Source organism: Mytilus californianus, unplaced genomic scaffold (assembly GCF_021869535.1).
Source record: "Mytilus californianus isolate M0D057914Y unplaced genomic scaffold, xbMytCali1.0.p SCAF_10, whole genome shotgun sequence".
In the NCBI taxonomy this organism is placed as follows: Eukaryota; Metazoa; Mollusca; class Bivalvia; order Mytilida; family Mytilidae; genus Mytilus; species Mytilus californianus.
Window position 1 is genome coordinate 76,064,934 of NW_026262582.1, and position 22,909 is coordinate 76,087,842.

Sequence of the window (22,909 nt, forward strand, 5' to 3'; positions counted from 1 at the left end):
ATGAGGTTATTGTCAGGACAAGCTGCATTATATACCCTACCACGTCCTGACTGTGTTTTTGTTTGATGTTTTTCTTTGTATCGATCTGACATGTCTGATGAGTTCAGCCTTTTTCAACTGATTTTTATAGTTTGTTCTTTTATTGTGCTGTTACACCACTGTCCAAGGTTAGGAGGAGTGTTGAGCGCCCACACACATGTTTAACCCCGCCACATTCTTTGTGTGCCTATCCCAAGCCAGGAGCCTGTAATACAGTGGTTGTCGTTGGTTAATGTCTGTCATATTTGTTTTTCGTAAATTGTTTTGTTATAAATTAGGCCGTTAGTTTTCTCAATTGAATTGTTGCATATTTTTCATGTCGGGGCCTTTTATAACCGATTTGATTTGATTTTTGGTGTTTTAATGCCACTTTTAAGCACCGCTTTTGGGCTATTTCGTGGCGGCCAGTTTTTATTGGTGGAGGAAGCCGGAGTGCCCGGAGAAAACCACCGACCTTCGATAGGAAAACTGACAATCCTAGTCAATTAAGATTTGAGTCGAGTGCACCCGCACGAGCGGGGTTCGAAGTCACAACCTTAGTGTTGACTGGCTAGTGATTACAAAAGTAACTACTTAGACCACTCGGCCACCGTGGCCCCCCTATTTTAACCGACCATACGGAAGGGGTTTTTCTCATTGTTGAAGGCCGCACGGTTGCCTACAATTGCTTACATCCACTTCATTTGAACTTTGATGGATAGTTGTCTCATTGGCAATCATGCCACATCTCCTTATTTTTATATTAGTCATTTTTTCGGTATATTCGAAAATCTTTCAATTATTTTTGTAACTTGTTTTTTTTAAATTTTTTTTTTATTAGTTTTTTGGGAGGATAATTATTTTTTAATTGATTTGTTTCCCTATAGTTTTGTCAAAATGTAGTTATACAAACAAAGAATGCGTGAGGTGATCTCCACGTTTATTTTCTCTTTTCAGATGTTAAGATTTTCCGGTTTAATAGTATTGATTTTCGTGCTACACCATACTGATGCATTTTTTCCTTTGATGCCAGGAGATCATGGTATCATTTATTACTTACTATAAAACTTCTGTTTGTTTATTTTCGTTAACAGTCTTGTGCAAAGTAGTGTTCATATTCATATCATGTCAACCTGTGCTGATATGTATATAATTTATATTTGCCACTGGACGTTCAAACCTATCCGTCATCAACATCTTGTATTTGCTACTGGACGTTCAAACCAAACCGTCATCAACATCTTATATTTGTCACTGGACGTTCATACCAATCCGTCATCAACATCTTATATTTGCCACTGGACGTTTAAACCAATCCGTAATCAACATCTTATATTTGCCACTGGACGTTCAACCTAATCCGTCATCACCATCTTATATTTGTCACTGGACGTTCAAACCAATCCGTCATCAACATCTTATATTCTAATGTCATAATGTCATGATGGGTTATAAAAAAAAGAAAAAAGTAAAATAACAAAAATACCGAACTCCAAGGAAAATTCAAAATGACAAAATCAAGAGCTCAAACGAATGTAAAACAACTGTCATATTTCTGACTTAGTACAGGCATTTCCATATGTAGAAAATGGTTGATTAAACCTGCTTATATATGCTTGCACGAAAAAAAGATATTTTTAATACTTATCTTTTCATTTCAGTAATACCGCATCACCTCCTTCGAGTGGCACACACAAATAAGTTCGTGGCATTCTCAGCAGGTTTGACACAACTCGCGACACTTCATGCCTCGCACAATGATACAGTTCCATTCGATAGAGTGTTCCTTAACCTTGGTGGGGGATACAACAACACAAATGGAATTTTTACCAGTCCAAGAACTGGTACCTACGTTTTTATGTACTATGCCTTAGCTCAACAGAACAAGCAACTGCAGCTGGATTTGTACAGAAATGATGACTATATTGTTGGTTCTTATGCTCACGTGACGTCTGATTATGGCAGTGTCAGTAATTCTGTCATTCTAGGTCTGGATGAAAGTAAGTAGTTTAATTGGTTCATATTCTCACGTGATCAGATTATGTCAGTGTCAGTAATTATGTCATTCTCGGTCTGGATGAATAAGTAGTCTGATTGGTTCATATTATCACGTGACATTTGATTATGGCAGTGTCAGTAATTCTGCCATTCTTGGTCTGGATCAAAGTAAGTAGTCTGGTTTGTTTAGTTGTCATACCATTTTTTTTTTGCCATCAATTCTGGAAAGCTTAATATGCCATCTCGTACTATGTTTGTTGTCAAAACTTCGAGACAAACTGCTGTACAAACTGTATGCATTAACAGCTTTGGAAGGCTGCATATCGTGACACCTGAAAATTCTTTATAAAACAGGAAAGAGAAAATATACAAGTACAATAAAAAATCATATGTCAAAATAAAACTGAGACAACACTATAGTAAAAAATAAAAGACAAAACGAGAAATAATAGTCCGCAACATACTACACAGAACAATTTAAGATTTATAGCTAAAACCACGTACTCAATTATATTACCGGGATTAATACGGGTTCTCCGGAAGGGTTAGCATTTCCTGTTTCAATACTGACACCCGCTGTATTACTCCTGGCATAAACATGGTTAACCTCTCGATGATGAATCCCATTTCTTTTTATTTTGTAAAATAGATATACAATGTATTTGAGTTTTTCATATGACTTCCCAGGCAATACAGTGAATATTTTAAATCAAAAGCCTACCAGCAAGTGAAATCTTAAGGCTCCTTACTAGTAATTAAATTGTCACTATATATTGGTGATGACAGGGGCATTTGGTAGTATTTGTTATGTGCGTGTGTTTTTTTATGCAGACCAAGTTGTTCTCCTTATTTGTAAGTATTGTCCTGTTTTGATCTGGCCTTTGACCTTCTTATACGTTGAGGACTGTGCTTGATTTAAAACTGTTTTAACCCAACCACATGCTGTGTCTGTTAGAAGTCATGTTTATGGACCATGTGTTGTTAACCCAACCACATGCTGTGTCTGTAAGAATTCATGTTTATGGACCATGTGTTGTTAACCCAACCACATGCTGTGTCTGTAAGAAGTCATGTGTATGGACCATGTGTTGTTAACCCAACCACATGCTGTGTCTGTAAAAAGTCATGTGTATGGACCGTGTGTTGTTAACCCAACCACATGCTGTGTCTGTAAGAATTCATGTTTATGGACCGTGTTTTGTTAACCCAACCACATGCTGTGTCTGTAAGAAGTCATGTGTATGGACTATGTGTTGTTACCCCAACCACATGCTGTGTTTGTAAGAAGTCATGTTTATGGACCGTGTGTTATTAACCCAACCACATGCTGTGTCTGTAAGAAGTCATATCTATGGACCGTGTGTTGTTAACCCAACCACATGCTGTGTCTCTAAGAAGTCATGTTTATGGACCGTGTGTTGTTAACCCAACCACATGGTGCGTCTGTAAAAGTCATGTCTATGGACCGTGTGTTGTTAACCCAACCACATGCTGTGTCTGTGAGTCATGTGTATGGACCATGTGTTGTTAACCCAACCACATGCTGTGTCTGTAAGAAGTCATGTGTATGGACCATGTGTTGTTACCCCAACCACATGCTGTGTTTGTAAGAAGTCATGTTTATGGACCGTGTGTTGTTAACCCAACCACATTGTGTGTCTGTAAGAAGTAATGTCTATGAACCGTGTGTTGTTAACCCACCCACATGCTGTGTCTGTAAAAAGTCATGTTTATAGACTGTGTGTTGTTAACCCAACCACATGGTGTGTCTGTAAAAGTCATGTGTATGGACCTTGTGTTGTTAACCCAACCACATGCTGTTTCTGTAAGAAGTCATGTCTATGGACCATGTGTTGTTAACCCAACCACATGCTGTGTCTGTAAGAAGTCATGTTTATGGCCCGTGTGTTGTTAACCCAACTACATGCTGTTTCATGTTTATGGACCATGTGTTGCTAACCCAACCACATGCTGTGTCTGTAAGAAGTCATGTGACCATGTGTTGTTAACCCAACCACATGCTGTATCTGTAAGAAGTCATGTTTATGGACCATGTGTTGTTAACCCAACGACATGCTGTGTCTGTAAGAAGTCATGTGACCATGTGTTGTTATTTGTTGATTGTTTTGTTTATACATCTAATTGTTTGGTAGATTAGGTTTCTGGTGATTGGTGTGGTCCGTTGTGCTGTCCCATATATATAAAAAAGAAGATGTGGTATGATTGTCAATGAGACAACTTTTCACAAGAGACCAAATGACACAGAAATTAACATCTATAGGTCACCGTACGGCCTTCAACAATGAGCAAAGCCCATAGTTTGTATCAAGTATATTTTGCACAAGAGCCTACGCCAACACCTTTAAAGGGGATATTTTCTATATATCTCTTGTCTCACTACCTGGTGAAAGGTCATGCTTCACTGTGATCTAGACAAGCACCTTTGACAAATTATCATCCTATCTATAGAATGCTTAAATTTTATTAAATGTGATGTTTTATTTCTCGACAGAAGACACTGTTCACATCAAGGCTCACACAGATGACTTCTTGTACGGACAGCCTGATGAGATTTACACATCATTTACTGGTTTCATGTTGGTACCAGACGAAGGAAGAACACAGCATGGAACACACGGAAAAGGTTCACAAGGATAAGGTTTTCTTACTTTGTAACAATATGTTTATCTACATTGTAACACTGCTGGTCGGTTTGAATAGAAGTCGGCTTCCCAATGAATAGTCCTGTGAAAGTAGGGTGGGTGCCGGGGGACATTATGTTTTCTGGCCTGTGCGTCCGTCCTTCCTTTATTCCGTCCCATATCAAGTTAAAGTAGTTTACCATACAGTAACTGTTGTGGTCACATTAACTTTAAACTTAGTAATTTGTGATGTGAACTTTTTAAATCTTATGCCAAATTATGGTTTTGACACCAATTTCTCGGTTCCTAGAACATGGAAATGTGATATTTCGAGCGGGGTGTGGTGACCTATGAACATATATTCTTGTTTTAGCAAAACGATGCATTCATCTACCCGTTGGTTGTTTTGACTAGTAGTCGACTTCTAAACGAAGAAAGTTCTTAAAGTTATTTGTGCACTACATTTAATAGAGTATTAAAAAGCAATAGCTAAACAATCTTAAATATATATATATAAAGTAGACCTCTTTCTAATTCAATATTTAACATCAAAACAATAATAAAAATTTACAAATTGAATATACTAGAAGTTAGAATAAAATTTCTCTTTTGTTGTTGTCTATTTTCACATTTTCCAACCGATTGTGAAAAAATTGTTCTCCTCACTAGTGACATATTATGACGTCAAATTTTCTTGGTTTCTTCTGAATTTCTTATTGTGACCTATTTAATCATGAAAAAAGGCGACCGTGCCTGATGACGTCACATATAAAGAACACAACTATCTGCAAATCTTTGAAAAGGAAAATTATAAATCATTAGAGATTCCACCACTATAACCTGTGTATTACGATATTTCTCCACTCTCAACAGTTAAATTTTAATTATTTAAAAAGCTCGGCAAGCCTCGAGCTTTAAATATTAGAATTTAACAGTCTCGCGTGGAGAAATATCGTAACACACTTTTTGCAGTGGTGGAATCTATATATCTCTTGTTTGTCAAGCATTGTGAAAAGAATGTACTAGTAGTCCTAACAGTATATATATATATACGAAGTTGTACATTTTTTTGTCGCTTGGTGGTATTTGTAATACGTTGAAAACATTTGTTGACATCTATTAAACTATGTTTACATCGTAAAAAGCATATTTTTCCCGAAAACACTTATTAACGTCTGTCATTGATTTACTGATGGTTTCGATATTTTCACAGATAAAACAATGCTTCATTTTATTTCTAGTTATTTGATAACAATTAACTTGGCAAATATGATGCTGAACAGAAATAAAAAAACAAAATAAACCGCAGTGATGTAAATATAAATAAAAAGACATGTTGGGTATAGGTCAATGATTGAGACATCAACGCAAAGTGAAAAATAAGACATCGAGAGGGTAATATACAGTGTGTAACAATTCAAAAGTTGTTTTTGTCTTTTTTCCCTCGCTCCCATCATATTTGTCTCTCTCTCTTTGTTGCTACGAAACTATTGACATCAGTTAAACATGGGAATGGTCATATACAGCAGCGTGCTTAATGTGCTGCTTTGGTAAAAGAGGAGAATATACCATGGGGTCAATCAAAAACCATAAGTCAGAAAAAAAAACAAACACCATACCTAAGTTCCGAGATAGTCCGTTTCGGAGCGTTGCTATAATCTCACACCCCAATTTTTCCGACGGTCCAAAGTCCCACGTCCGATGGTCCGACACGAAGCCGTGCTGCTGCAAAGGATATGGATCTCGTCTTCATTTAAGCTTATTAGTATACTGTCGAAACGCGAGCAGTGTTTAAAATTTAAAAAGTGGAATGTGTATAATGGGATCCAAATTAAATCCTATACTGTTTCAATAATTAATCAAAGATTTCATTCCTGTTCATCATGTCGAAGTTGATAGCGAGAATGTCTGTTTACATACATGCGACTGCGCGTGCATGTATCGTATTATGTGGTTGAATGTAAAATGTCACATGTATTAGATGTATGCTTCTCATATCTGAGGACAATCGGACTGTCGGATTAACGGACTTTCGGTTAACGGACCGTCGGACTATCGGACCACGACTGTCGGGATTTCTGGGTGTCGGATTATAGCTACGCTCTCGTCCGTTTTACCATGTCCCATTTCATTTTACACGCAAGCCACGTGATAACAGTTTTGTTATCAATACAACATCGTCTGCATAAAAGCTATAGAACAGGGTGGTCGACTTTTTTAAGTGGAAATCTATTCAAATCATTACATTTGCGTAGTTTGTCTGTGTAATTAAAAAACTAGGCATGTGCATAGAAAAATGTCATGTGATACGAATTTTTCAATACAACAACTATCTCGGAACTCTACTATTGCCAGAAGAAAATGACGAACAGACAAACAACAGTCCACAAAACGATACAGAAAAGTAAAGATTGAGCGACACGAAACCCACCAAAAAGCTAATGAGCCCCGAAAGGTATGCAGTTCCTGCTCCACTAGCGGCAAACGTCATGATCATTATCTGATTCAGTATAGACATAATATTACAGATATCTACTTCAAAGAAATAGAGATAACTTGAAAATAAACAAAGAAAGGGAGATAATTAGTAAATAAACAAAGAAAGGGAGATAATTAGTAAATAAACAAAGAATGGGAGATAACTTGAAAATAATTACTATAGACGCAGTCTTTCGCAAATAAAATACGTCTCCCAGGTACACTCTGATGCCTTCCATTTGAAACAGACCTTGTTTATTTGGTTCATACAAGTCTTGTTGATATCAGACTGTGGTTCGTCGTATTTTCAGTTTGTGTAGCTAAGGATTCCTGATGGTTCATCATTCCACCTCATTCCACCTCCATATATTATCAGCCTTGTACCCTTTGGTATGAAATCCTATGGTCAGGTTAACGTTATCTAAAACTATAATAATAACGTTTGGGATTATTATTGTCATAAATATATTCGGAGTTTCTTTGTAACACAAATTATTGAAAACTGTATCACATGAGTGCTTAATTGATAGACAGGTATTGATAAAACGGGCTATTGAGGCATTTCTGATTTCAATTGTTACCTCCCTTAGCAGCCCGGGTCTATACTAGGAGTAATACCACCATTGATTTTCCCCTATTACTCTTTGTTAAATTGGCACTTTTCAAAAAATTGTGCAGAATTTATCTTTGTTTCAAATAATGAAATACTTTGCATGAGTAAAGTTTTATCCTGTCCAGTACTACAGACAAAATTTCACTTGACATTTCATTGTATATAAGATAATAACCAATCAAATGTTCACCCTTTAAATTTTTTCCTGTTTACAAGCTTTATAGTAACCATGTAACCTCAAGTTTCCAAAATATTTTATAGAAACACCAAATAAAAAAAGAATGGTGCTTTGAAACACACAAGATATACATGTTTATGACTCAGAAATATTATTAGTATTTTTTTCGACCCTTTTTCGTTTGAAACCGGATGTGACGTACTATGATTTGGTGGTATTATACCTACTACATCTGATTTAAATGTTAACCCAGACACTCTAAATTTAAACTATCTTAAACTAGAAAATAACGTCTGATTTAAACTCGAAGAGCAATTTAAGGCAATAGGAAAATCCAAGATCGAGTAATGATTTTATTAAATTCAATTCATAAATATGCTATTGATGTATACATTTGTGATCATTTGTAACTACAAAATAAATTCAAATTACTTTAATCAAAAAGTAAAGATCCTTTGTACTATTAAAGTAAATCCATAGAAGCTTTTCCAACACTGAAAATGATATAACATTTATAATTATGGGGGTTGTCTTTTTCATACAAAATACAAAACTGCATGATAATTTGTTTATTTTAAGTTAACTCACCCCCTGGACTGTTCAAAAAGTCCTCTATATCTGCCTGTTTCGATGCCTCGTCTATATACTGATCAGGAAACCGCCATCTGATTTACAAATCTCACCAGCACTGTACAAGTCCAGCAGGGAATCAGTGTATAACTTCATACAGGGCCCGGTAACTGACATTTGCACGTATGGCGGAAAACAGTCACCTGTCAAATGTAAACTACTAAGGAAACAACCAGAATTTAAACAACTATCGTTGTACTGTTTAGGCCCATTTGTTTATGATGCTGCAAACGTTTTATCTATATTTGGCCTCCGGACCATGGGAGTTCCTAGTGAAGATTATTCCAGAAACACGTGTCATGCGCACGCATTGTGCGCACGTTTCTCTTGGAAATATATACATTGGCGTGAACTTTATAATATCTTGGGATTTTGGGAAAGGCACCCCCCCCCCCCCCCCCCCCCCCCCCCCCCCCCCCTTTGTATCTTATCTCTTTTTTCTGCTATATGGTTTTATTACCATATTATATTATCGCGTGTTACTTTTCGCTTCGGATTTTTTTTATATTTTGGAATTGCCATACGGTATTGGTTTTGATCATTGTTGAATGCTGTACGATGACCCTGTAGTTGTTTACATCATTATCCCTTAGTGTTTGTTGGAAAGTTGTTTCATTTGCAATCCTACTTTAAATCCTTATTCTTATATATCAAAATATGAATATGTATGTATTTATTACGTATTAACGTATTTATTACAACACCTTATTCTTTTATCAATCGGCAATCATCGGGTGAATCCGCTACTCTCCTTCCATACGGAATCAGCCGAGTTGTGACGAATGATTCTTTTATATCAAAATGAGCATATGCATGTTATTATTACGTATTAATGTAATTATTGCATATAAATATAATCATTGAAAACTAATATCTTTTTCAGCCCCAGGCCAGGGAGTTTTCCTGACACCCTCACCAAACAAGAAGTAAAACGTTAATAAAATAATTTAAAACCAATTTAACTGATATTTCTCAATAGATATAAGAAGATGTGGTATGAGTGCCAATGAGACAACTCTCCATCCAAGTAACAATTTATAAAAGTAAACAATTATAGGTCAAAGTACGGTCTTCAACACGGAGCATTGGCTCACACTGAACAGCAAGCTATAAAGGGCCCAAAAAATTACTAGTGTAAAACCATTCAAACAGGAAAACCAACGGTCTAATCTATATAAAAAACGAGAAGCGAGAAACACTTATGAACCACATCAACAAACGACAACTACTGACCATCAGATTCCTCACTTAGGACAGTTGCAAACAATTGCAGCGGGTTTAAACGTTTAAATGGTACCAAACCTTCACCCTTTTTCTGAAACAATAGTGTAACAATGTCAAGTTTCATATCATGGGCCAGGAACTAAAATATTCTCCCGAGACGAAATGTATATTGATTGATCGATTGTTGGTTGTTTAACGTTCAGTGGCAAGTATAAAAGGCGGGATTTACGAATGTAACTGCAGAATGAGATGATGCTGGCTAGGGACAGAATTTTTATCTTGCAACAGGTCACATACCGACTCTTCTAAGAGTTTTTGCAAGGGTTCTTCAAAGTGTAGCGAGCATTGCACCTTTCTCTATACGAAGCATTTAACGATCCCATTCCGACCGCACGTGGCTGCGTATTTATGCATCCCAATCAGTCAAACAGATGCCTCTCTTTAGTATGGTTTGAGGGGGGGAGTCAATGGATGACAATTTCTCTATACCCCAGTCATTCCTTGGAATGTCGACACGCAGATCGAGACACACGCTTACAAGTACATATATTGCTAACAAAAAATGAGTATTAAGACAAACGTGTTTGATTTGTATGTTCAGGTAGTTAGGGATTTGAACAACGAGTGGTGTCTACATAGAAACATGATAAAAAAATTGAATATCGAAATGGGGAATGTGTCAAAGAGACAACAACCCGACCAAAGAGCAGAAAACAGACCAAGGCCACCAATGGGTCTTCAACACAGCGAGAAAATCCAGTACCCGCAGGCGGGCTTCAGCTTGCCCTAATAAAAAATGTGTACTAGTTCAGTGAAAATGGACGTCACACTAAACTCCGAAACATATAAATGAACTAAAATTAAAATATCCATTCAAGATCAAGAATTGTAGAAATTATAACAATTGAAGAAGGACCGTCATGATTCTCAATAGTTAAAGCTTATATTACTTTGCACAAAAACTTCTCTAGAATGACTATTCAGACGGAGAGACAAAAACTTCTCTAGAATGACTATTCAGACGGAGAGAAGCAAATACACCAACATTTTAGTTGCATACAATTCTACACTTTATGATATCAACGAAAGATAAATCGTTGGATTCATGTTAAATTATCGCTCAAAAAACAAAGCACAGTAACTGTATATGAACTTTTCCTTTCAACTTTCATGGAAAAATGCATGTACGCCTAGTCAGAAAGAGGCTGTTTCAATCATTTAAAGGTAAAACAGGAGAATTATGCATACATGAGCTTATATATCATGAACAATTATTTCCTTGAAAGATAGGCCAACATTGAAACATGTGGGAGACAGTACCGGGCGTCCAGAAACGATTGGCAGTCGAATGTTGAAAACATTACGGAGACAGTCCACGGCAAAAAGACGCACGAGGCTATATTCTGTTTCGAGTTTACCGTGCTTCGATAAATCACCATAAGATTAGCGAGACAAAACATGCCAAACAAACACATGAAACTTTCGATTCGACAAGTCACCATAACATTTGGAAGACAGTCCCTTGCAAACAGACAAGCGTGAAAGGCAATCTGCGTCTGTTTTGACTATATAACATTTTTATTTCGGGACAGCAAATGTCTAAAATACCCGCCTTTTTTAAGTCAATAACGGAACGAAAAAACTCACGGACAAATAATTCAGTGGCGGATTCAGGGGGTTGGTGGCGTAGAGGACCTACGTTAAACTTTGATCGGAAAAAATATAATTATATTTTTGGCATAAAATCGGCCAAAAAGAAATTTCTCCTCGCTCCGCTCGGTTTTATATGCCGTATATATTCCGTTTTCTGGAATTACGCCCCCTTTCGAAAACCCTGGATCCGCCCCAGAATATGTTACATGAGACCACCAAACGCTCAGTGGTGGTTCCAGGATTTTGAGGGTATAAACACAGGGAGGGTGCGTAACGGAGGGCCCACGGACAAATAAAGGATCAACCGTCAAAAATAAAAAAATCTACTAAAACAAATTTTTAGCAATAAAATAGTGTGCCCAGACCCATTCGCCCATCCCTGACGCTCCTGGCATTTTCCTTCTGTGTCAGGATTATTTAACAAGCAATCTAGTAACATGTCAACTCATTTCCTTTTCAAATTGTTATAAAGCCTACTTTGTGAAAAGGTGTAATAGTCAGCATGACTGTTATATACAGCTGAGGAATCGTTCCGGAACACGACTGAATATCCGGTACATAGTTCTACTCCCTCCTGTACCACAGACAAACAGTCAGAGTTGTAGGAACACGTGATCAAACAGTCATTATAGTTGGAGATTGTTATGGCGAATAATTTGTGGTCTTTGAACAGGTAATCATCGTACTCATAGATCCTTACATTGGCCAACTGTGACTGTGAAATTGCCTCAAATGCTAAAATAAACAAAGATGTTAATACTGATAATCATGATACCCAGGGAATACCCTCACAAACTGGTTTGATCCCACCACATCTTGAGCCCGTACCATGTTAGGCGATCTGGAACAATGTGTTGATCGTTGGTGTTTGTCTTTGTTTGTGTATAAATATCGATCTTTCCCTTCTTTTTTTTCTTCATGTACTCGCACATAAAAATTAAGAATAAGAAATTGATCCTACCTCGTTATATTCTTCGTATTTAGGCAATAACATACAGGAACTATAATTTTTTTTCGAAACTTAATGTTGAATTTATTTTTCCCTCATTTTCAATGGAATCATTTTTTTAAAGATATTTAGAATCAAACAATTTATTTAAAAACAAACACGCCCTCCTCCCCTTGAACATAAGGTGATCGGTGATGATCGGTGCCTTATTAACACATTCACCATGAAAGAAATAACTGATACCAATATCGTGACTTTCTTAAAAAAATATCAGCTTACCATGAATAACAAAGAAGATAATTTCACATATCAATATGAATAAATCCATGTTAATATGAGACTCTGGTCTTCAATTATCTTTCTTTAAATGATCTTGCTTCCATGAGAGCATTACAATTAATCATAAACAAATAAATGAGTACTGGGAATACTAACCAGCTCGTTACTAGACTACTGTGAATACTAACAAGCTCGTTACTAGAATACGGTTGGATTTTTCCAATGTTGCCAGCTAGACATACAGTTGGTGTAATATTTTGTAATGGAAGATCTCTTTGGTTTTTCCTATTTAATTCATTTAGATTTTTGTTTTACACTTTGAATGTGAAAATAATATATAGATATCTTCATGTCTTCTGTCCATTAGGCTTATTAATATATGTAAGATTTTCACTAATGACCAGTAAATTTGTATATTTGATTGGAAATAAATTTTGAGATATGCATCATGTTATATATCACTGTCTCGCGGACATGGTGAATAACTCCTATAGTCCGAGATTGCTTTGACTTCTAATGTCCTTTTTTGGGACTTCCTTCGTTCCAAGCAACTAGTCCCCAGCAAGTCCTTAGTCATCAGAGCTATCTAGGAGAATACTGTAATTGCCTTGTCTGTCCATCCATCAGTTCATACATCCACCCGTCCGTCCGTTTGTTTGCCCTTCTTTTCGTTCTTTTGCTCGTTCGTCTGTCCGTCCATAACATTCGTTGCATTTAACTCAGCTTCTATTCTATTGAACATTTGATAATTGATCTTGAAATATGCTATGAATTTTATCTTGTAAGCAATTTTCAGGTTTTCCGCGCAATCACTTCCACTTTGACGAACCTTAAAGTTTAATTAAAACCCCTGAGCACGGAATGTTTTCCTTAAATATTGATCAGTATCTGTATTTTAAGATTTGATTTGTGATCTTGAACTTTTTTATAATGATATGTACCGTGAACGGGATTTTCAGGTCTGCCGATCATTGACTTCCTGTTAGACTATAATCTTATTTTTCCACCTGACCATAGAATATTCCGCGAATGTCTAGTAAATATTGGGGATATCGTGTGCAACTTCTTTTTTCCAATTTTTTGTTGTTGCGAAAACAGTATTGAGACTTTCCCTGAGTTATTTAATCATTGTGTGTCGTGACGATTTGCTAGGCATTGCAAAATACATGTGGTTCCGAATAAACAACTGATACTCGTGGTGATTTGTAAGGCACTCCGAAACTGCTAATAGTACACTATAAATGGTATATAGTTTGACCAAACAAAAAGCAAATAGAAGTTAATGGACTGATTTTACACAAATTTGATTTTAAAGTAAAGACATTAAAAATATTTATTTAGTTACAGTTATTTGATTCAAATGAAATATCAAATTAATCGAACAAGTACATCGAACAAGTACATCGAACAAAAAATCATTTTACTCATATGGTAGTTCAAAGTAAAAATCATTTTCTATATTATAAATTATGATTAAATTTTAACGATAATTTTTTATTTCAGTTTTCAAATCCGTTCATAAAAAAATAGTAAAATAAGTCTTGAGATGATTTTTTTTTAATTTTGACTATTAGATACAACCTTTTGTACTATTATGGAATATTCTAATATAACATAGTTCTGAGAACAGATCTGTACAAGGTCCAATAATTTACAAGGAAATACTTGTAACTTTTGTCCATTGAACAGTATCAACAGTGAAATACCTATTTGCATATTTAGCAATTTGAAAGTATATCTTTTTTTTTTGGTTAAAAGAATAAGAAAGAAATATAAGTAAAAACGCATAATTTTATTTGAAATCAGCCACTTTCTTTCAAATCCATCCTGATTATACGTTCTATTTGATTTTCGAATGGTCCACATTTGCTAAGTTTCCGTTAGAAAATACTATATCTAGATATGCTGCATTAATTTCTGTTTTTTCGGTTGTTTTTTTTTTAGTTATTTGTATATTATTCAATTTTTAGTTGCCCATTATATTCTATTCTTTGCATATTAGCACTTCATTATTATTTCTGTTTATATTTAGTGTAAATATTGTTTATGTTTTTACTATTTTTCTCTAAAATTAATTTGGCCTTTATTCTCTATTCTGTACTCCAAACCAAGTGCGTCAAATACAGGAAATCCGAAAATATCAACGTTGAACCCCAATAACCTAAATAAAATAAGTATGCTACATTTTTGTAAACATAGCATAGGAATGACTGGGCAACAATCAGCATAACCCACGAAAACCATAGTCAATGAATACAGTAAGCATAACCTTTGAAATATCAGGACTAGCAATACCCGGTCAACAGTCAACATAATCTTAGAAAACCCTTGTCAAGCTATACATGGGCAACAATCAACATAACCTTAGAGAACCCTTGTCAAGTTATGCTTGGGCAACAGTCAGCAAAACCTTAGAGACCCCTAGTTAAGCGATACATGAGCAACAGTCAACATAACCTTAGAGAGCCCTAGTTAAGCGATACATGAGCAACAGTCAGCATAACCTTAGAGAGCCCTAGTCAAGTTATACATGGGCAACAGTCCACATAACTTTAGAGAGCCCTAGTCAAGTAGTACATTGGCAACAGTCAGCAAAACTTTAGATCACCATAGTCAAGCTATACATGGACAACAGTCAGCAAAACTTTAGAAAAACCTAGTCAAGTAATACATGGACAACAGTCAGCAAACCTTTAGAAAAACCATAGTCAAGCTATACATGGACAACAGTCAGCAAAACTTTAGAAAAACCATGGTCAAGTAATACATGGGCAACAGTCAGCAAAACTTTAGAAAACCCTAGTCAAGTAATACATTGACAACAGTCAGCAAAACTTTGAAAAACCATAGTCAAGCTATACATTGGCAACAGTCAGCAAAACTTTAGAAAAACCTAGTCAAGTAATACATGGACAACAGTCAGCAAACCTTTAGAAAAACCATAGTCAAGCTATACATGGGCAACAATCAGCAAAACTTTAGAAAACCCTAGTCGAGTAATACATGGAAAGCAGTCATCAAAACTTTGAAAAACCATAGTCAAGCTATACATGGGCAACAATCAGAAAAACTTTAGAAAACCATAGTCAAGTTATAATAGGGAACCATCCAGCATAATCTTTGAAAACTCTAGTTAAGCTATACATGGGCAACAGCCAGCATAACCTTAAACAATTCTAGTCTAGCTAAACATGGCTAACAGTCAACATAACCTTGAAAAACCCTAGTCAAGCTATACATGGGCAATAATCAGCATAACCTTAGATAACTCTACTAGTCAAGCTATACATGGGCAACATTCAGCAAAACTTTAAAAAACCCTAATCAAGAAATACATGGGCAACAATCAGCAACACTTTAGAAAACACTAGTCTAGCTATACATGGGAAACAATCAGCAAAATTTTACAAAAAACCTAATCAAGTATTACATGGGCAACAATCAGCAAAACTTTAGAAAACCCTAGTCAAGTAATACATGGGTAATACATGGGCAACAGTCAGCAAAACTTTAGAAAACCCTAGTCAAGAAATACATGGGTAATACATGGGCAACAGTCAGCAAAACTTTAGAAAACCGTAGTCAAGAAATACATGGGTAATACATGGGCAACAATCATCAAAACTTTAGAAAACCCTAGTCAAGAAATACATGGGTAATACATGGGCAACAGTCAGCAAAACTTTAGAAAACCGTAGTCAAGTAATACACGGGCAATAATCAGCAAAATTTTGGAAAACCCCAGTCAAGAAATACATGGGTAATACATGGGCAACAGTCAGCAAAACTTTAGAAAACCCTAGTCAAGAAATACATGGGTAATACATGGGCAACAGTCAGCAAAACTTTAGAAAACCCTAGTCAAGAAATACATGGGTAATACATGGGCAACAGTCAGCAAAACTTTAGAAAACCCTAGTCAAGAAATACATGGGTAATACATGGGCAACAGTCAGCAAAACTTTAGAAAACCCTAGTCAAGAAATACATGGGTAATACATGGGCAACAGTCAGCAAAACTTTAGAAAACCGTAGTCAAGTAATACACGGGCAATAATCAGCAAAATTTTGGAAAACCCCAGTCAAGTAATACATGGGCAATAATCAGCAAAATTTTAGATAACCTTAGTCAAGTAATACATGGGCAATAATCAGCAAAACTCAAAAAAACCCTAGTCAAGCTATGCATGAGCAACAGTCAGCAAAACTTTAGAAAACCCTAGTCAAGCTATTCATGGAAAATAATCAGCAAAATTTAGAAAACCCTAGTCAAGTAATACATGGGCAACAATCAGCAAAACTTTAGAAAACCCTAGTCAAGTCATATATGGGCAAGAGTCAGCAAAAATTTAGAAAACCCTAGTCAAGTTATACATAATCAATAATCAGCAAAACTTTAGAAAACCCTAGTCAAGTAATACAAATGCAACAATCAGCAAAATTTTAGAAAACCCTAGTCAAGTAATACATGGGCAACAATCAGCATAACCTTAGTGACCCCTAGTCAAGCTATACATGGGCAACAGTCAACAAACCTTTAGAAAACCCTTGTTAAACTATACATGGACAACAATTAGCAAAACTTTAGAGAACCCTAGTCAAGCTATAAATGGGCAACAGTCAGCATAACCTTAGAGAACCCTAGTCAAGCTTTACATGGGCAACAGTCAGCATAACCTAAGAGAATACTTTTCAAGTTATACATAAGCAGCAACCAGCATAACCTTAGAAAACCTAGTCAAGTAATACATGGGCAACAGCCAGCATTTCCTTAGAAACCCTAGTCAGGTTATACATAAGCAACAACCAGCATAACCTCAGAAAACCTAGTCAAGTAATACATGGGCAACAGCCAGCATTTCCTTAGAAACCCTAGTCAGGTTATACATAAGCAACAACCAGCATAACCTCAGAAAACCTAGTCAAGTTATACATGGGCAACAGCCAGCATTACCTTAGAAACCCTAGTCAGGTTATACATGGGTAACAACCTGTATAACATTAGAAACCCTAGTCAAGTTATACATGGGCAACAGCCAGCATTACCTTAGAAACCCTAGTCAGGTTATACATGGGTAACAACCTGTATAACATTAGAAACCCTAGTCAAGTTATACATGGACAACAGCCAGCATAAAGATAAAGAATTTTTGCAAAAAACAAAAATAGCCTTGCTAGACGACATAATTATTTGGATTACCCTTTTTTCGGGATCCATGTTTCTCATTTATTTTCAATTTGCAGTGGTGTTTGCCTATTGTTTGTCGTTTTGTGTCTAATATCTGTTCCCTGGTTTATCCTTTGCTCATTGGTTGTCTTTCTTTATGACTATTCTCCTAGCGTTGAATTTCATTTGTAAATTAGTAATTTTGTTTTAAGCTTGAGTTTTATTATATTTAAGGACAATTTGTTTAATTTAAAAAAAAACAAATACTTTGAATTGTAAAAATATTTGTAATTAGCTCTCTTAGCTTTTTGTTCTGAGGCGGCGTTAAGCGTACACCAATCAATCAACCAATCGTTCTTTTCCTTGTTGTTAACGTTCATTCTCTGCTTTGCGCAGACTTAAGACTTGGAAAAGATCTACGATATCTAGTGAACGGACTAAAATGCATTTCTGATTTCATTTGTTACCTCTCTTAGCCCAGGTATTTACCCTCTAAATGATATCTTTATAATATTACATCAAAAAGTCCTATATATCTGCCTGTTTCAATGCCTTGTCTATATTGATTAGAAAACCGTCATCTGATTGTCAAATCTAACCGGCACTGTACAATTTCAGTAAGGAAACGGTGTATAACTTCATGCAGGGCCAGTATGGCTGAGCAGTCACCTATCTAATGTAAACTACTAAGGAAGCATCCAGAATTTAAACAACTATCGTCAACCCGTTTAAGTTTATTTGGTTATGCATGATGCTGCAAACGTTTTATATATAATTGGTTTCCAGTCTTTTGATCTCGAGAGTTCAGGGAGAAGGTTATTACAGAAACACGTGGCATTGCCCCCTTGAAATCTTATCCCTTTTTTCTACATATGGGTAATCAATTACAGCAAAATGACTTGAGTGTGAACATGGAGAAGGTAAGATAATATCTTTGGTTAGCTTGATTGCTAGATGAACCATGAAATCATTATTCGGTTAGGAATACTACCATCCTTTAAGAGAAGACTAGTCCGACAGATAACCAATCTATCTGTCAGTAGGACAAGACTACTCTGAAAGGAGGGTAGTATATCTAACCTAATAATGATTTCACGGTTCAGCTAGCAAGCAAGCTAGACAGATTTATTACCCTTACGTACACATTCAAGTCATTTTGCTGTAATCACTGAATAGTTTTTGCCTTGGAATTTCTATACGATATATGTTTTGATCGTTGTTGAATGCTGTACGAATATCCTGTAATTGTTTACACCCTTATCTTTTAGTTTTTAGTGGGAAATTGACTCATTCGAAATCATACTACAACACCTTATTCTTTTATCAATCGGCAATCTTCGGGTGAATCCGCTACTCTCCTTCTATCCGTATGGAATCGGCCGAGTTGTGACGAATGATTCTTTTATATCAAAATGAGCATATGCATGTTATTATTACGTACTTACTTATTTATTGCAAACTAATATCTTTTACAGCACCAGGCCAGGGAGGTTTCCTGACACCCTCACCAAACAGGAAGTAATACCTTAATAAAAAAAATTAAAACCAATTTAACTGATATTTCTCTATGTCAAATTTCATATCCCGAAAAGGCAACTAAAATATTCTCTGAGACGAAATGTAGATTAATTTATTGAATGATTGTTGTCTAACGTTCAGTGGCAAATATGAATTGCGAGATTTACGACTTACACTGCAAAATGAGATTATGTTGTTTAAGGACATAATTGTTTTTGCAGCAATCACGTACGGACTCTTCTGAGAGTTAAAAATTGTTGCCTTGTTCTGTAAAGTACAGCTAGCCTTGTACCTTTACCTAAACGCAACATCGGATTTTACGTCCCCATTTCGACTGGACGTGGCTGGGTACCTATGCATCCCAATCAGCCAAATAGACGCATCTCTTCACTATGTATGTTTTTTTACTGTCTGATGGGTATAGTTCAGGGATGACCATTTTCAATATACCTCATTCAATCCTTAAGGAGTCGAAATGAATATCGAGACACAAGCTTACAAGTATTACAGAAAAAAAAATAAAGTAAGAAAAACGTGTTTGATTGATATGTTTAAGTAAAGATTTTCGACTGCCGCTCAACCCCTTGGCAATGCTCATCATTATATAAATAATATTTATCTTGCAAGACTTATATAAGCATTTGCAAGACTTATATAAGCATTTGCAAGACAGCAACAGGCAAAGCAATACGATTGCCAATCGAATGTTGATAACATTACAGAGACAGTCCATGGCAAATAGACGCACCATAATATTTTCGAATTTGTCAAACAGACACACGAGACTTTCGATCGACAAGTCACTATAAAATTTGGAAGTTAGGCCCTTGCAGAACAGACAAGCGTTCATGTCATAGGTGACTTCTGTTGTCCATATGACATATATATTTTGGAGATTATTATGCTGAATAGTTGGGGGTCTCTTAACGGTTAATCGTCGTACTCAGGGATTCTTACGTAGGCTAGGTATGACTGTGAAATTGCCTCAAGTGCTAAAACGAACAAACATATTAATACTGATCATCGTAATACCCAGGGACCCTTACAAAGTCGAGTTTTGACTGTAAAATTGCCACAAACGCTAAAATAAACAAAGACATCTATTGATTGATTAATTGTTGTTTGCTAAACGTCCAGTGGCAAATATTTCATGCATGGTCAGGCCGAGAAACGCGGACGCCCCACTTTATCAAGGGTGTTACTACCGGTCGGAAGCAGACCAAGAGTGAATATATTTCACCCTTGGGGTGTAAAGACATTAATACTGATAATCTTGATACCCAGGGATCCTCACAAAGGTAAGCGTTAACTGGTGTAACCCTACCACGTGCGGAGCCGGTACCATATTAGGCGGTATGTTTTATATAATGCTCAGCTTCTGTATTTATGAATGAATTACAAATGTAACTTAATGGACTGAGTTAACCCAAATTTTGATTTTAAGGTCAAGACATTAAAAATATTTAAATAGTCATGTAACAATTAAATGCTTGTCTAAATATTAAAAATAGCATAACATTCTACGATGTAGTTTGCTAGATTAAATTTGTTTACAAAAAAAAAACATTACTAAAACATTGTTGTGTATAATATTGTCATGTTTTTCTTCTTTGCTGACGGGAAGATTCGTCATTACTCATAACAAATAAACAGACTTTAAAGGATCTTCTTACCCTACCAGAGCACCTGAGATCATCCACGGTTTTTGGTGGGGTTCGTGTTGCTCAAGCTTGTGTTTTGTATGTTGTGTTTTGTGTACTTTTGTTTGTCTATTCAGTGGCCTATTTCTTCGGCTTTTTGCCGTGGCGTTGTCAGTTTATTTGCGACTTATGTGTTTGAATGTCCCTGTTGCATCTTTCGACTCTCTTTTAGCTTAAATTTTCCATATATCTTTAACGGACCAAACGTTTTCAAATAAAAAATAAAAACAAAAATTGAAGAATTTTTAAAGATGTTTTCTTTTTTCTGTCCTTTCTGGAATTTTACAGAAGTTGGTGAAGATAACTATGTAAAAAAAAACTCAAACCAATCCTTGATACCTTGATTTAAATATGCTAGCTGATATTATGTTATAGTTTTCCACAGGTATACATTATCGCATAAAGAGAGGAGTTTTTTCTGTAACCATAGTTCACCAATTTTGCTGCTTTGACACGTGTTTCTTTAAGTTCGCACAGGGGTCGAAAATTGGAAACAATAAACGATCACTTATGATTAGTGTAGGAGACAGCAGGACGTTGTAGTATCGATAAGACTAACAATCTTAGATTTCCGCCTACTCTTTGATAAAATATTATAGAATTTTATCATTTTGCGCACTATAAAACCGTTTGTGACTACCGGGCTTCATATTATTATACAGAATTGTATACACTAATATAACGCGATATGAAAGATACAGTACAGTATCAAAATAAGGAGATGTGATTGCCAATGAGACAACTATCCACCAAAGTTCAAATGAAGTGGATGTAAACAATTATAGGCAACCGTACGGCTTTCAACAATGAGAAAAACCACTATCGTGTAGTCGGCTTTAAAAGACCCCTACGTGAAAAATATAGAACAATTTAATTGAGAAAAGTAAAAGTTTAACAGTACTCCACAGTAACAAAATAATATTTAGATTTTCGAGATGCAATCAAATAACGCACTGACACCCGGAACGATTATGTTAGTACCGGTAAAGACAATATTTAAAGATCTTACTATGGTGTTAAATTGATAACCTTTAAAAATTAGTTTATGAAAAGGAGTAATGAGTTTAAATCGATTGTATCTAAAATTACGGGCTTTATAAACAACATTTCCGTTAAAATTAGGATTTGATATCCCATCAAAATCAATTTAACAGGATTTTTTGTTATCTGTTTTGGTGGGTTGCTGTATCGTTGACGTAGAACTATACACATATGTCCTTTTATTCACAAAAAGTTCAATACTAGTATTCAAGAGTTAATTTCAGTTATTTTGAGCATTTTATTTATCATTGTTTACTTGTACTTCTTTTTATATACTGGAATTGCAGACCTTAGTGCCTTTCCTGAACTGGATATTATTATTCGTCCTTCTAAGTACTTCTAATTATCTCACTGATCGATATGGAAAAGAAGGATAGTTAAGGGGTCAAAATTTGTTTGTCCTTTGGTCTCCATGAGATAGTTACCTTTTTGGCAAGCAAACCATATCTCCTTATTTTTGTTTTGTCCTATAGGTCAGGAACCTTGTTTGTATTTAGTTAAATTTTAATCTGTTTTATCTTTCGAAGAATTTAGATTTATTGCTGATCTTTTACCATCGACATTACAGTTAAAACTATTGCAATGGGTTTATTAAGCCGAAACGAATAATCTAAAGAAAATCTGATTGTTTACGACATATTACATGTATCTTTACAAGCCATAAAAGAAAGATTTGAGGGCGAATTTCATCAAATATATCATTCTTCAGTTCACAGTTGAGTCCCTATATTTGTAGTAAAATTAAGTAAAGAAATTTAAGTTATGCAAGGGTGATAAAATTAACATTCTAACATTGATAATTGCCTGATGCTTACAGATGC

The 22,909-nt window shown here is 35.6% G+C and overlaps 1 protein-coding gene across 4 annotated transcripts; it reads left to right on the top strand.

Annotated features, from left to right (window-relative positions):
• Nucleotides 1–975: 975 nt before the first annotated feature.
• LOC127718548 (complement C1q tumor necrosis factor-related protein 4-like) lies at nt 976–19,354 on the top strand. 4 transcript variants are annotated; one of them, XM_052224621.1, is made up of 4 exons: nt 976–1,060; nt 1,680–2,018; nt 4,529–4,675; nt 19,305–19,354. In XM_052224621.1, exons 1-3 carry the CDS (start codon nt 976–978, stop codon nt 4,672–4,674), a joined length of 570 nt encoding a protein of 189 aa, XP_052080581.1. In that variant the 3' UTR covers nt 4,675; nt 19,305–19,354. The 4 variants fall into 4 exon arrangements, with proteins under 4 accessions (XP_052080581.1, XP_052080580.1, XP_052080579.1 ...); XM_052224620.1 differs by lacking the exon at nt 19,305–19,354 and adding an exon at nt 9,441–9,514; XM_052224619.1 differs by lacking the exon at nt 19,305–19,354 and adding an exon at nt 9,441–9,514 and having other exon boundaries at nt 4,529–4,660.
• The last annotated feature ends 3,555 nt before the right edge of the window (nt 19,355–22,909 follow it).